This window comes from Lucilia cuprina, chromosome 4, assembly GCF_022045245.1.
Source record: "Lucilia cuprina isolate Lc7/37 chromosome 4, ASM2204524v1, whole genome shotgun sequence".
Lineage (NCBI taxonomy): Eukaryota > Metazoa > Arthropoda > Insecta > Diptera > Calliphoridae > Lucilia > Lucilia cuprina.
Window position 1 is genome coordinate 96,285,881 of NC_060952.1, and position 16,089 is coordinate 96,301,969.

Below are 16,089 nucleotides of genomic sequence, written 5' to 3' on the forward strand. Positions count from 1 at the left end.
TTCAGTTCTAGTTCAGTTCTAGTTCAGTTCTAGTTCAGTTCTAGTTCAGTTCTAGTTCAGTTCTAGTTCAGTTCTAGTTCAGTTCTTGTTCAGTTCTAGTTCAGTTTTGGTTCATATCTAGTTCAGTTCTAGTTCAGTTCTAGTTCAGTTCTAGTTCAGCTCTAGTTCTGTTCTAGTTCAGTTCTATTTCTGGTTGTGTTCAACTTTCAGGTTGTTTTTTAATTCCTAAAGTATAGTTTTCTATTGACATTCAAATTATATTTAATTGATCAAAAAATTAAAGCCAGGAATAAACAGTAGGAGTCAAAAGCAGATTAAAACAATGTCTAATAATAACAAGAGGCGTGTTCGGAGAAAAAAATATCGACATGTACAAACAAATGAGTATGTCTTGAACGTCGTATATTTTCTGTTTTGTTACTATTATTATTATACTAACAGCACTTTTGTAAATATGTACATATGTATATATATATATACAATATCATTTGGAACAAAATTCGTCTTAATATAAATTAGAGGCATAGCTTTAATTAAAAGTTATACACTGTGATGTCAATGATTTTTTTTGATATGGTTTTACAATTTGGAAATACATACATACATACATACATACATACATACATACATACATACATACATACATACATACATACATACATACATACATACATACATACATACATACATACACACGTATTACTTCTGAAATAAATCTTTAATATATAGATTTAATAAAATTTCAGTTAATGTTTGTTTTTAATTATTTTATTTTCTTTTGTTTCAGCTTTTCCATTTTTAAAGCCGATCACCTGCATCATTCCATGTTTAAGGAATCGAAAGATAAGTCTGATTTAAAACCCAATGAATATTATAAACGTTATGTGGATTTGAATGCAAATAATGAAGGCTGCTTTAGTTTTACTCGTTTATGTGATCTCTCTCCTAAGGACATGGAAGATACCACCATAAATGGCTTAATAACATTGTAAGTTTTTGAATTTTGAATTTAAGTTATTAATAGGAACATATTTATAATTAACTTTGTCTTGCTTTTAGATTACAACATTACCTTAAAAAAGTATTACTCTATCGCTTATGGGCCTATAGACGGCAATGGTGGTCAGATTATTATAAACCAACAAAAATGCAATTGTTAGAACCCACATTAGAGAATCCCTTAAATAAAGAATATTTAATGGAAAGTAGTGTTATAAGGCAATTGTTGTTTACAGGAACGGTAAGTTTAATAAAACCTTCGCAAGATTTCTATATAAGAGAATCTCTTTATACTTTTATTAGACTTCCGCCGAGAGCACCATTTACGCCTATGGAGATTACAAAACCTACAATATTCAAGAAACCATCGAACATCGCGTTATTCGCAGTAAATATAAACAAAATATTGAAGAGGCTGATATTAAAAATGAAATGTTAGACGAAGCTGAATCGGAATTGATTATAAATGCTGCCAATTCGGCGAATAAACAAAAACTTAGTAAAGAACCTTTAAGACTACTTCCAGAATTTGAGCATAAACAACGTTTGCCTCAGTATTATCAATGTGAACCATTGGAAATGCCTAGATTTTTATATGGTTTGAATCATAAGATTAATTCCTACAAAAGGCAACTATAGTGAGTAAAAAATGTTCGAATTTGAATTATTCTTAGAACATACTTAAAACAAATTTTAAACTGGAACTGAACTAGAACTGAACTAGAACTGAACTAGAACTGAACCAGAACTGAACTAGAACTGAACTAGAACTGAACTAGAACTGAACTAGAACTGAACTAGAACTGAACTAGAACTGAACTAGAACTGAACTAGAACTGAACTAGAACTGAACTAGAACTGAACTAGAACTGAACTAGAACTGAACTAGAACTGAACTAGAACTGAACTAGAACTGAAGTAGATCTGAACTAGAACTGAACTAGAACTAAACATGAACTGAACTAGAACTGAACTAGAAATATTTGCAGTTTCGAAAATCTACATTTTTTTTAAATTTAATATTTGAATTGTAAAATTTTCGAAATACAAAACTCATTACGTTTAACAAAGTAATTCAGTTTATTAAACTTTATTTAATAAAATTTCCAGTTGTGAAAGTCGTGCCGCAGCCTGGTCTAACATTCGTCATGAACACTGTGAAAATCCAGAGGGTTTACAGCTGATCGAAAACACTTTCAAATTGGCTGCACCACGTTTTGGTTGGTCCTCCATTATAATACCCGATAAAGAAACTCTTATATCTGATGCTGGTAAATTGGCTGTGTTAGATGGTTTATTAACACGTCTCAAGGCTGAAGGACATCGTGTTCTAATTTACTCCCAAATGACTAAAATGATAGATTTATTAGAGGTGAGTATTTAATTTCCTTTAAATTTGAAATGCTTAGGGTTTTTTTTTATTATAGGAATATATGTGGCATCGCAAACATCGTTATATGCGTTTAGATGGTTCCAGTAAGATTTCAGCACGTCGTGATATGGTTGCTGATTTTCAAACTCGTCAGGATATCTTTGTTTTCTTGCTCTCTACTCGTGCCGGTGGTTTGGGTATTAATTTAACGGCAGCTGATACGGTAAGTTGGTAATTTTGAAATAAATTCCAAGTGGGCTACAATTTTTGAACTCGAATATTTAGTTGTGACAAAAATTTTTTCTTAAGTGCTGGTTTGTGGGAAATTTTTATTAAAAATTTGTCGACAAATTCTTATAATTTTAAATTTGTTGCTGAAAAAGAACAGACATTTTGCAAAAGATTTTCTTCTTTGGCAAACTTTAACAAACATTGTTAAACTTCTGTTACGTACATCTGACGGTCTCGGCATAAAGTAACTCACACACAGTTTATAATCATGTGAACAAACAACAATGAAATATTAAAGTCTAATTTTAGCAAAAGGAACAAACAATTACACAAAAGAATACAACAGATGTAGTGGAGCAACTACTACTGTTGCTGCTGCTACAACTCGATTTAAATCGTTTTGTTTTGCTGTTGCTGACAAAGTCAATCTCGACTCTAAAAACAATACAATGTCGCTAAAATTGTGAACATAATCGTAACGACAAAATGGGACCTGCATGAGAATGAAATTGATCGGAAAACAAAAAATTTAAGCAGCAACTATAACAAAAACAGTTCAGAGTTTTAAAGGAATCGCTTTTTAGGGATATTGTCACAGGATTTATTTTGATAACAATATTTAATATGCGGATATTTTGATTACATACCCATTGTCTATGAAATGATTAAAAATTGTCTACAAACTTGAAAATATTTATTTAAACTTAAAAAAAATTTGTAAATCCATTTCTTAACTCTATTAAACTCTCAATTCTTTTAAAGCTTCCATCTTTCTTGCACTAAAGCAATAAAACAGCTTTTTGTTTAATAAAAGGAAACGGCATTTGTAAGAGGATTTGATTTTGGTTTTAAGCAAAAAATCTTTGATTTATAGACTGTGATTTTAAAAAGAAATTTAACATGTTTTTAACATTGAAAATTGTTTCTTATTTTGTGTTCATTTAGTATGGGAATTTATTGAGAAAATGACTTTTTAATGTTTAGCAAACTTTTTTTAGGAGAAATAAAATACAAAATTAAAATGATTTCAATCTCATAAAAACCAAAAACAATCAAAATGATTAAATACCAAATGACGATATGTACTGACAAATGCGTTTTTCAATATATGTAAAGCGGAAGTAATTTGTTTCCTTCTGTTCTAGTTCATTACTAGTTCAGATCTAGTTGAGTTCTAGTTCAGTTCTAGTTAAGTTCTAGTTCAGTTCTAGTTCAGTTCTAGTTCAGTTCTAGTTCAGTTCTAGTTCAGTTCTAGTTCAGTTCTAGTTCAGTTCTAGTTCAGTTCTAGTTCAGTTCTAGTTCAGTTCTAGTTCAGTTCCAGTTCAGTTCTAGTTCAGTTCTAATTCAGTTCTAGTTCAGTTCTAGTTTTAGTTCAGTTCTAGTTTTAGTTCAGTTCTAGTTTTAGTTCAGTTCTAGTTTTAGTTCAGTTCTAGTTTTAGTTAAGTTCTAGTTTTAGTTAAGTTCTAGTTTTAGTTAAGTTCTAGTTTTAGTTAAGTTCTAGTTCAGTTCTAGTTCAGTTCTAGTTCAGTTCTAGTTCAGTTCTAGTTCAGTTCTAGTTCAGTTCTAGTTCAGTTCTAGTTCAGTTCTAGTTCAGTTCTAGTTCAGTTCTAGTTCAGTTCTAGTTCAGTTCTAGTTCAGTTCTAGTTCAGTTCTAGTTCAGTTCTAGTTCAGTTCTAGTTCAGTTCTAGTTCAGTTCTAGTTCAGTTCTAGTTCAGTTCTAGTTCAGTTCTAGTTCAATTCTAATTCAATTCTAGTTCACTTCTAGTTCCGTTTTAGTTCAGTTCTAGTTCAGTTCTTTAAAATAATTGTCAACACAATATTTTGGCAATTAGACTTTTCATAGAAATTAGAGAAATGAAAACATCAAAATTAGAAGTTTAATTTACAAAATTAAACTCAAATTATTGAAATTCTAAATTATTGAAAAATTTTCAATAAGTGAAATAAATTTTTCGTGTAACGAAAATTTTCATTAAAAAAACTATATCAAAATTCATCTAAATTATGCCTCTACCATTAGCAAATCAACACCATTCAAAATCCCCAAATACATTACCAGTATTGAATCAAATATTCAATAATATACAACGTTACAGACTATCGCCCATAACCATTAAATCAAGAGCAAACAAAAGTGTTTCGGTGACAAAAGAGCCTCAGAAAAGTAGAAATAATCGTTCATGCAGCTACCATTACCCCAGTCTTTACCGCAACTTACCAAGAGTAACGGAATCTAAATCTTATGAAATTGATAAGGGTTATTTAAAAAGACAAGAAGAATTGCTGCTACAAGTTTATGCTAGTTTAGGAACTGGCAGTAGGAAGAGAACTTCGGGTGATAAAGTTATAAATGAAGAATATGAAAGAATACAAAGAAAATATTGTCCAAAATTTAAACTGACAATTGGATCTAATATACAGCAGACAAGTAAACAAGGTTTTGGGGAAATAAAAGAAAATTCTAGAATGAATGGTCAAACAAGAAAGAAAACTCCTGGGATAGTTTTGAAAGCAGCAGTAAGTAATCAGAAGCCTAATTTAATCATGCAAAAATCGCAATGGAATTTTAAGAAAAACAATGAGAAAACTAATGACGCCAACTTTAATTCCCTCAAGTTTAAAGAAAAAGAAAAAATTCTTAAGGTTCAAAATTTGGATGTTGAATCAGAACGTTCTAAAATACCGGATATACAAGATGATTCAGATAAAACTTTAACGCCTGGGGAAAAAAGTGTAATACAATTGAATAATGCAGACTTTAGTAACAAAAAAGATCAATCATATCCCAACAAAGATAAATATCGTGATGAACCTAATAACATAAACTATTCAACTGATTCAAAACATGCTTCAAAAATAAAAACAGTTTCTAAAAGTATTTCTAAATCCTTAATAACTGACGAAATCAGATACCCTCAACTACAACAAATATTCTACCACCAAGCGGTGCCACCAGCCTCTACAAACTCCTATAACCTTAAAAACAAATTGGATCACCTTAATCAAGAAATAAGACAAGCCATCATTCTGGGAAAATCTCCAGATGCTACTACCAATAAACGATTAGCCAATGCCATTGAAAAAGCTTTACAGGAAAAATTTTCTTGGGATACTATTCAGTCGGTTATAAAAAACATTAGGAATTATAATTCAAAACAGAAAATCCTACATCTTCTACAAATACAGCTCCGTCAAAGGGTATTCATATTATGCACCGTACGCACCTGCAACTTTCCCCATTTACTCTCTATTGTAGACAAAGTAATGCACCCAGTGCGGGCACAATTTGCTCCTGTTCTTCAGCATTTCAGTCATTGTTGTGTTATTGAAGCGATAGTTCCTCAGAAATACCTGCAACTAAGTTCCAAACAATTTCGTGAAAATTTAGATTGTGATGCTAAAGTTTTAAAAGTCAAGAGGATCGATGTTGTCGATGAGGTACGCGGAGAAGTTAGTGTCCAATGTCTACCGGTCTCTATGCCCAATACTACCAAGTTTATGGAATCTTTGGGCTATAAAGTTTTGAATTCTGATTATGGCTTTCGCGCCAATAGAGAAATATTTTTAGATACACGGACGGGAGCGGAATATAGAAAATTAATAAGTAATTTATTGCAAATACCAGATATTGAAACGATATCGGATAATGTAATATATTAAGAAAGGGATTGTTTTTGGTTTTAAAATTAATACCCATGTTTAGTTCTTCTCACAGTTTTGATTTTATTTATGCAATAAAGTTCTATTATATATTACATCTATTCTAAATCTAGTTCAGATCTAGTTTAATTAATTCTACTTCAGTTCTAAATCTAGCTGTGGTTCAGTTCTAGTTCAGTTCTAGTTCAGTTCTAGTTCAGTTCTGGTTCAGTTCTAGTTCAGTTCTAGTTCAGTTCTAGTTCAGTTCAGTTCTAGTTCAGTTCTAGTTCAGTTCTAGTTCAGTTCTAGTTCAGTTCTAGTTCAGTTCTAGTTCAGTTCTAGTTCAGTTCTAGTTCAATTTCAGTTCTAATTCAGTTTAAGATTAGTTTGTTTTGAAAATCGATCTATGATCGTTTTTAAAGTCCCAGTAAAAAAAAATGATATTTATTCAACATTTATTTATCAACTGGGAAATTAATTGCGAAGATATACTAACTTTATCTGCCTTCAATACTCTTCTTCCTCTGAATACCTTTAACTACTAATGAGCCCATAATTTATGACATACTATGTTTGCAGTCAAATTCATCTTCTTCTAGTCCTAAGCCACCTTAAACACACGTTAATTGTATGAAAATTATGAAGTATTTTTCTGGTTGTCTTTAACATTATGTGAAATTTGTTAATTCTTCACATCACTCCCTCCTTCAACTTATAAGTTATTTATTATGTTGCTGTGTTTTTCGTATTCAATTGATGATTTTTTGTTTATCAAATTTTATAAATCAGTGTTTCGTTTGGTGTTAAACTCCTTGTCTTACTCTTTATTGTTTGAGTACTTTGAAATTCACACCTTTGGTTGCTTTAGCTAGAGTAATAGAAGATATTTATTTTCTACATTTTTTATTGTTTGCTACACACACGAATTTATATCTAGAAACTCAAATATATATTTTGTTGTCTTTAACATTTTGCTTATCTTCAATAGCCAATCTTAATATCGTGCAAATTTCTTTCAGGCATTTGCTCATACGTAGAGAGTAACATGTTTTGAAATGCTGCCTTTATAATTCTATGGAAGAAACGTTTGATTTTTTTCCAAACAGATCCTTGTTGTTCGCTCACAAAATGTTGACGATGTTGTGTGTTCATGGAGATGATGATGTTTTATTTGTAGTTTAAGTGAAGGTGGTGTGAACAAATTTTGCAACGTTTTAAATCATGTTTTGACAAGATTTAAACAAATTTTTTTCAATGCCAAAGTATGCAATTTTTGTCGTTTTTTTTATTTTTTTTACCAAAATAAATGGCAGGCGGTATGATCAAGATAATCATCGTATGGGGGACATATATACATATTTTGTATTTGTTTGTTTTAGACGAGTATCCTAAAGTTTAGGAATTTTTGGGGAAGTAGTCATAGTTTTCCACATTAGTATGAGACGTTAGAAGAGGACAATAAAATTAAAAATCTGTTCTAGTTTAGTTCTAGTTCATTTCTAGTTCAGTTCTAGTTCAGTTCTATTTCAGTTCTAGTTCTAGTTCAGTTCTAGTTCAGTTCTAGTTCAGTTCTAGTTCAGTTCTAGTTCAGTTCTAGTTCAGTTCTAGTTCAGTTCTAGTTCAGTTCTAGTTCAGTTCTAGTTCAGTTCTAGTTTTAGTTTAGTTTATTTTCATTGTAGAGTGTCAGTCTTAACAAGCTTGACCAATTGTGTCATTCTCTCTTTATTACCATAGTTATAGATCATTTTTTGATTGGAAGTGAAATCATTTTAGCAGTTTAAGTTCAAAATCTTCCAAAAATTATTTTTAAATTGCGTGATATGTGTTTTTTCTTTTGTTTTATGGCATTAAAAATCAAATTGATCTGTTTATTTTCGGTGCTTTATAAAACTTGTCTTGCATTGATAATTAGACTACTGCGTTTATGACCACCAAATTCTTATTGGGTTTTCGGACTTTTGGATTTGGTTTGTGGTTTAATAAAATGTCATAAATCTTTTAAATTTAAAGCAGCCAAAGAAGACAAGTTGGCAAGACATGCATAACAATTGTCTACGACTAACCGAGTACTTGTTGATTTTTTGTGTTTTTTTTTCTTTTAGTAATAAATTCCACATTTCATTAGTTAAATATCAATAAAAACAAGTAAAACATTACAATAACATATTTATGGTTAAATATACATACATTTTTGTTTAAATAGACATTTTTTTGCCTAATTTAAAATGTATTTAGATCATTTATGCTAATGGTTTTTTAAAAGACCTAAAGTTAAAGAATTCCTAAAACTTAAGCTGAAAGGCGAAAGAGAAATAATGTTAAAAAGAAAATGTTTTAAAACACCGAAAAATACTTGAAGTGAAAAAAATTGAAATGATTTAAGTAGTATTTCACCTTTTAAATAAATTTAGCTAGAAGTGTGTGGTTTTTTGTTTTAAATCCCTTTAAAATATTTGAAAATTTTTTATGCTTAAAAACATGATTTTTAAATAGTTTTTTTTAGGGTTTTTAAAATAACAGAAAGGATTCACATGGAGAATAACGAAGGATTTATTTGATGAGAACTAAATGAAAATTAAATTGATAAATAGTTTTTTTTTAAGTTTTTTACAATTATTTCGAATTTTTTAACATGGTTTTAGAAATTCATATTAAAGCTTAAAGAAAATAAATGGAAAGCTGGGGGGTTACTCTGTAACTCGATTCGAATGAAAAACATTTCGAAAACTTTTTCTTTCGAATCGAAATACGGAGTAACCCCCTGATTTTGGGAGCATAGCAATTCGAAATTTAGTTCAAAATTTATCGATTAACTTGCCACTTAATTTAGAATTTTTAACATTTCTTTTGATAATTTTCTATATCACTCAATTTGAAAAAGATTGTTAATATTATCATTTAATAACAATTGATTGTATATTAAGCAATACTTAACTCGTGTTAACTAGTAAAAGATTGTCATCAATTAGATTAAAACAATTTTATTGATTACTAATACAAATATTGGAAAAGCCAATATTCTAAAGAGTTCTTACACACTTTTTGAACTACTTATCAATTAATCACAAATGGCCGAGAAAAAAAATCTTATTTACAGATAACAATTATTACACATATTTTTTTCTATATTTATAATAACAAAATATATGTACTAATAAAAAAAATGGCGCCAAACCATTAATACAATTATTTTAATATAAAAAAATTTTAATTTTTTGTAAACTTAACAACTTAAGCCAACCACTCACGCACTAGTTCGACTAAACGTTCCTTAGAGGCACGCATTTCAGGACTATCCGAATTGCTAATAGAACCAAAATCGGCACAATGTGAGGTTCGTGGTATAACCGATGCACCCTCGTCAACACCATGACCCATAGCACTCCAGGGATCTAAGGCACCGTGAGACATAAAGACATTCTTAACTTCAGGATTCATGCCACCAAAGAAGGCATTAGTTTCATCTACCAAACGGTTAATGTGTTCATTGGTGTATTTGGAACCAAAGATATCATAACATATGGTGGTATAAAGTAAAGCAGGGAATTTAGTGCCAAAAGGTTGTTTTCTAGAGTTGGAACTTTGATACCAACCATATTCATTGCAGGTTTGATAAAACCAGGGACGAGCTAAATAAATTAAGGAAATTTATTTCGTTCCATCTTAAAGAGTATTGTAAATTAGAACTTACAAGCTCCTGCGGCATAAGTAGAGTCCATATAATAGGATAAAGTACTTTTATAAGTGGCATCAACACAGCCACCTCTTTTACTGGCCAGATTACGTAAAAATAATTTACTAACGGCAGTTAAATCATCTTCAAAACTCATTAAATAATTGCATTCTTTGGGTACATCACCTTCTCTGTTAACAAGAAAAATCTTAAATTTTGATTTTAATTAAATTTTCAATGAAACTTACTTTTGATATTGTACAATACCCGAAAATATATTCGAAATGGTACCAAACAAAGACCACAAATCCAAGTCATTATGATGATCAAAATAATCACACAACTGTAACATAGCCTTTGCTTCAGCCGAACGATTACCGGCAAACATGGCTTCTAGTTCAGCTATACCCTTTTGAACACGATCATAACATTGTTGCGAACCCAATTCAAGTAAAGCTTTTCCCACCACTTCTTTGTATTCTCTGAAATCAACTTTAGCCAAAATCGGAGCAGAGGAGGCAAAACCACCATTAACCAATTCAGGATAGAGTTTGCTAAACCATACAACCATGGTGGCTGAGTAGGATCCGCCAGAAATGATTACTTTGGAGTTAGCCAAACGAGGATCGCTTTCACGTTGGGTGCGTATGAAATGGGCCAAATCGGCTAAGGACTGCTTGACATGTAAATATTGCAGGTTTTCTACCATAAGGTTACTGTGAATAGAAAGAGAAGATGAAGTTAAATTTTAAAGTACTTTTTCGTTCATATTCGAAAAATCGAACTACGAATTTTGAAAATTCGAAATCTATAGCAAAATGTTTAAATTTACTTAATAATGATTAATTTTTTAGATCTAGTTTGAGTTTTTTATAATTTTTGAAATTCAAACTAAAAATTTTTGAAATTTTCTTCGATTATGATATTCGAACTTTAAAATTAAAAAAAAAAAAAAAAAATAAAATTTAATTTATTTTTAAAGTTTTTAAAGCTGTTGGCAAATTTATCATTTTAAGACAATTTTCGAAAATTTAAAGTTAATTTCGAAAATTCAAAATTTATCAAAATTTTTTTTTTTTTTTTTTTTTTAAATTTGAACTTTTTATTTTCAATTTTTGATTTTTTTTTTCAACAAACATTAAATTTTATTAAGTTTTCAAAGCTATTTGCAGATTTAGCACTTTTTGATAATGTTCGAAAATTCGAACTTAATTTCGAAAATTGTTAATCATTCCAAAAATAGTTTAATTTTATTAAATACAACAAAATTTCATTGTACAACAATAATCTATGATTTTGAACTTGAAATTATGGAAATTTTCTTCCATTTATGAATTTCTAAAAGAAAAATTCTAAATTTTATTAAGGTTTCTAAAGATAAATGAAAAAATTTTTATTTTTTTTTTTATAATTTGAAATAAATTACAAAAATTTTAAGTTAATTTCGAAAATTCGAAATTTGTGTCAAAAAGTATAGTTTTTTTAAGATTTTTCGAAAATTTTTCAATTACGAAAGTTAATTTCGAAATGTAAAGTTGGATAAATTGTTTATAAATCTCGATATTTTTAAGTTTTTTTTTTAACTTAAATTTTAAAATTCAAATTAAAAAATTTCAAGAAAAATTAAAAATTTTATTATTTTAAACAAAATTTCGACTTTTTTTCAATGTTCGAAAATTCCAACCTTTAAATTTTTTTAAGATTTTTCGAAAATTTTTGTCAAAATGTAAAGTTGGATAAATTGTTTATAGATCTATTATAAATCTCGATATTTTTAAGTTTTTTGCTTAAATTTTAAAATTCGAATTAAAAAACTTCAAGAAAAATTTAAAATTTTATTATTTTGAAAAAAAATTTTCACTTTTTTTCAATGTTGGAAAATTCATAGTTAATTTCGAAATTTTTTTTTCAAATTATTGGCTTATTTTATAAAATTTTTTAACACTTAATTTTGTTCAAACTTTTCTTTGAAAAATTATTTTCCGAGCTAATATCTTTTGCACTGTTATTTTCGTTCTTTTTTAGATTTTTTTCTCAATTTTTTTGTTTCTTTCTTTTTTCGTTCTTTTTTTTAACTTACTTGGTTGGTTTACTTTGTCCATAATAACGATGCTCAGTATAGAATAACATGCCCTTGTGTTCCTTGGCCATATCGGGTATAATACCTTCACGTATGCGACCAGGAGAAATGGCCCATTCACCGCCCAAAAAAATAAACATGGGACCACCCGACTCAAAATATTGATCATTTTCCATATAACGCTAAAATCACAGAAAAATGTTAAAATATTAAAAAAAAAAAATTTTTTTTTGCAAGAAAAAAATTTACCATTTTCCAGGTTTCCTCATTTTTCTCATCGAAATGATCCAATTTTTGTTCAATCCATTTTGTTTTAACAGCTGCCCGGCTTTTTACCTCAATTTCAGGAGGACCTCTTTGTAATTTTTCCAAAGACTTTACAAAAGCTGGCACGTCTTTAAGGCCCGCTGGCTCCTCCTGTGCCTTAGCTAAAGCTAAAATGGCTAAAACAGCCACAACCGTTAAGATGAATTTCATTTTGTGAAATGAGACTAATAAGGGTCAGCTAAAAGTGTTTTATAATTTTTTGAAATGTTTATTGCCTAGGCCCAATGTTTTAAAATCTAAAATAGATTATCCAATGATTGTTTAGTTCATAGAGATAAGATTCATTCATATTGTTTAATTTATAATGTTTTATATATTTTTCGCTTGAATTTAATAACTCTAATAGTCTAGTTTTCTTATCTTTTGGAATTTTCTGTTTTTTTTACTATTACTAACATTGTTTTAACGTTTACAAGAAAATGACCTTCATAATGAAAACTAATAATAGAAATTCGATTTTAAACACATTTTTTTATTATTAAAACATAACAATAATAAAATTAAGCCAACCATTCACGTACTAATTCGACTAAACGTTCCTTAGAGGCACGCATTTCGGGACTATCATATGAGCTGATAGAACCAAAATCGGCACAATGTGAAGCACGAGGTATAACCGAAGCACCCTCGGCCACACCATGACCCATGGTACTCCAGGGATCTAAGGCACCATGAGTTTGATAGACATTCTTTACATCAGGATTCATACCACCAAAGAATGCATTAGTTTCATCTACCAACTTATGAATGTTTTCATTGGTATATTTGGAACCAAAGACATCATGACACATGATGGTATACAATAAAGCAGGGAATTTACTGCCAAAAGGTTGATCCTTAGAGGCAGAACTTTGATACCAACCATATTCATTGCACGTTTGGAAGTACCAGGGGCGAGCTAAAAGAAAAATTATATTGAAAATTATAAATAAACTGTTCTAAAGAGAAATACTTACAAGCACCATAGACATAAGACGTATCCATGTAATAGCTCAAAGTACCCTTGTAGCTAACATCAACACAGCCACTAGTTACACGAAGCTGATCCAAAAAGAATGTTGTTATGGCAGTTAAATCATCTTCAAAACTCATTAAATAACTGCAGACATAAGGTACATCTCCTTCCCTTTAGCAAAAAAAAAAAAAACACAAACCTTATTATCCTTAAAAACTTTAACATCCTTAAAATACTTACTGTTGATATTGCACAATACTGGAAAATAAATTAGAAATTGTGCTAAATAAAGACCACAAATCCAAATCATTTTTATGATCAAAAGAATTACACAATTTCAACATGGCTTTAGCTTCAGCTGAACGATTACCGGCAAACATGTCTTCAAGTTCAGCAACACCCCTTTTAACACGATCATAGCATTGTTGGGAACCCAATTCTAGCAAAGCTTTGCCTACCACTTCTTTGTATTCTTTAAAATCAACCTTAGCGAAGAGAGGAGCCGATGAGGCAAAACCACCATGAACCAATTCAGGATAGAGTTTGCTAAACCATACAACCATAGTGGCTGAATAAGAAGCACCGGAAATTATTACTTTAGAGTTGGACAAACGAGGATCGGTTTCGTGTTGAGTGCGTATGAAATGGGCTAAATCGGCTAAAGCCTGTTTGACATGTAAATATTGCAAGTTTTCCACTAAAATATTGCTAAAACGAGAGAAAGAAAAGTCAATTGGGGAGTTGAAAGCAAAATTTCTAAAAAAAGCTTTAAAGCTTTTTTACAATTCAATTATAAACTCACCTTTTAGGTCTACTTTTACCATAGAAACGATGCTCTGTATAGAATAAAATACCTTTATGTTCCTTAGCTATATCAGGGACAATACCATATTGAATGTTACCGGGAGAAATTTCCCATTCACCGCCCAAATAAATAAACATGGGACCACCATCTTCAAAATGTTCTTCATTTACCATATAACGCTAAAAAGTTAAAACAACAACACCTTAATAAATCTATAGTTTTATTGATTTTTCCTTAAAAACCCACCATTTGCCAAGTTTCCTCATTACTGTCATCAAAATGATCCAATTTCTGCTCAATCCATTTAGTTTCCACTGCCGCACGGTTATGTGACACTACTTCTGGAGGACCTCGTTGTAATTTCTTTAAAGATTCTACAAAACCGGGTGTTTTCTTGACATCTTCTTCTTCTTGAGCCTTAGCCAAGGCCAATAGGGCTAAAGTAGCCACAACCGTTAGTGTGAATTTCATTTTTGCAAATGCATTGGTCAATGGGAATGGTCAGCGTTTTATAATTTTAAAGGCCAAGTGTCATAAATTTGAATTTTGATAAGGTTTACTAGCGTAAAGTTAATTTATGATTAAAACTATGATAAAATGTGCTAATTAATTCATTTCTTATCTATTGGTATTTTCTATTTATATTTTCGATTTAATGAAAACATATATTAAGTTGTTGAAAGTAATCTATTGGTAAAATCTTAAGATTTTAAATTTGACGCAGTGTTGTTGAAGAAGTGTTTTTTTGTTTACACTCGATAATATCCAAAAAAAAATATTTAGCGGTATTGAAATATGTCTTTTCAATGATGACGTCGTAATAATGACTACATCTATATATCTATTGCAAAAGACTAAGTCTTACTGAAGACAACTAAAGACTTCGTCGTACTTAAGACTACGACTTGCTGAAGACCAAGTCTTGCTAAAGACAACTACGTCTTAATAATTGCTGAAGGCTACGTTTTCTAATCACAAAACCTTTTCAAAGACTATGATTTTTTAGAAACTTCATCTTACCAAAGACTTAGTCATCTACGTCTTACTAAAGTCAACTACGTATTTCTATAGATAACATTTTTTCACAGACTATACATATTAAAAACAGCTTCTTACAAAAGACTACGTCATATTAAAAACTAAATCTTTTCAAAAACGCACTGATGACTTTGACTTGCTAAAATCTTCGTCTTACTAATGTATCACCCTACCTTTTCTACGTACTACTTAGGAATAAGTCTTTCTTTACGTTGTACTATTAAAACTACGTTCTACTACGGGGATCCAGCTCCAGCGTTTGGGGGAGAAATTTAGTTTTTTTACTTATATTCTTTTTTCTTTTTCTTCATTTTTGTATTTTGTAAGAAAAAATTTCGGTTTTGCGGGAAATTGCCCTTTTCCCTCCGTGGATCCGCGTCTGTACTGTAAGGACTTCTTACTAAAGACTGCGTCTTATTAAAAACTACATCTTTGTAAAGAATTTTTACGAAAGACTACGTCTTATCAATGACTACGTCTTATCAATGTCTACGTCTTTTTAAAGACTACGTCTTATTAAAGACTAAGTCTTATTAAAGACTACGTCATATTAAAGACTACCTCATATTAAAGACTGCGTCCTATTAAAGGCTAGTCTTTTAAAAACTACGTTTTATTAAAGACTACGTCTTACTAAAGACTACATCTTATTACAGACTGCATCTTATTAAAGACTACGTCTTATTAAAGGCTACTTTTTATTAAAGACTACGTATTTTTAAATACTACGTCTTATTAAAGACTACGCTTATTGAACTCTTACTTAAGAATACGTATTATCAAACGTTACGTCTTAATAAATTGGACATCGTATCAAAGTCTTACTATGGACTACTTCTTACAAAAGACTGCATCTTATTAAAGACTACATCTTACTAAAGACTACATCTAACTAAAGACTACGTCTTGTTAAAAACTACTTCTGATTAAAGATTACATCTTATTAAAGACTAAAGGAACATTGTATTAC

At 30.0% G+C, this 16,089-nt stretch overlaps 4 protein-coding genes across 4 annotated transcripts in view; 2 read left to right on the forward strand and 2 right to left on the reverse strand.

Moving 5' to 3' along the window:
- Window positions 1-16,089, forward strand: part of LOC111681818 (chromatin-remodeling ATPase INO80) — a 77,478-nt gene that overhangs the window by 6,793 nt on the left and 54,596 nt on the right. Inside the window, exons 6-10 of the mRNA XM_046948373.1 lie at window positions 788-988; window positions 1,060-1,240; window positions 1,303-1,637; window positions 2,110-2,371; window positions 2,427-2,594. Of these exons, the coding sequence (XP_046804329.1) occupies window positions 788-988; window positions 1,060-1,240; window positions 1,303-1,637; window positions 2,110-2,371; window positions 2,427-2,594 (1,147 nt within the window). The remainder of the gene's footprint in view (window positions 1-787; window positions 989-1,059; window positions 1,241-1,302; window positions 1,638-2,109; window positions 2,372-2,426; window positions 2,595-16,089) is intronic.
- LOC124419350 lies at window positions 4,489-6,357 on the forward strand. Its single transcript, XM_046948374.1, has one exon. It carries the CDS (start codon window positions 4,607-4,609, stop codon window positions 6,260-6,262), a length of 1,656 nt encoding a protein of 551 aa, XP_046804330.1. The 5' UTR covers window positions 4,489-4,606; the 3' UTR covers window positions 6,263-6,357.
- On the reverse strand, window positions 9,431-12,496 carry LOC111681819 (putative serine protease K12H4.7). Its single transcript, XM_023443717.2, has 5 exons — window positions 12,244-12,496; window positions 11,995-12,176; window positions 10,163-10,630; window positions 9,933-10,105; window positions 9,431-9,870 (listed from the first exon to the last, which is right to left on the reverse strand). Exons 1-5 carry the CDS (start codon window positions 12,469-12,471, stop codon window positions 9,473-9,475), a joined length of 1,449 nt encoding a protein of 482 aa, XP_023299485.2. The 5' UTR covers window positions 12,472-12,496; the 3' UTR covers window positions 9,431-9,472.
- Window positions 12,822-14,552, reverse strand: LOC111681820 (putative serine protease K12H4.7). Its single transcript, XM_023443718.2, has 5 exons — window positions 14,328-14,552; window positions 14,079-14,260; window positions 13,517-13,984; window positions 13,278-13,447; window positions 12,822-13,219 (listed from the first exon to the last, which is right to left on the reverse strand). The coding sequence occupies exons 1-5, from the start codon at window positions 14,550-14,552 to the stop codon at window positions 12,822-12,824; spliced, it is 1,443 nt and encodes a 480-aa protein (XP_023299486.2).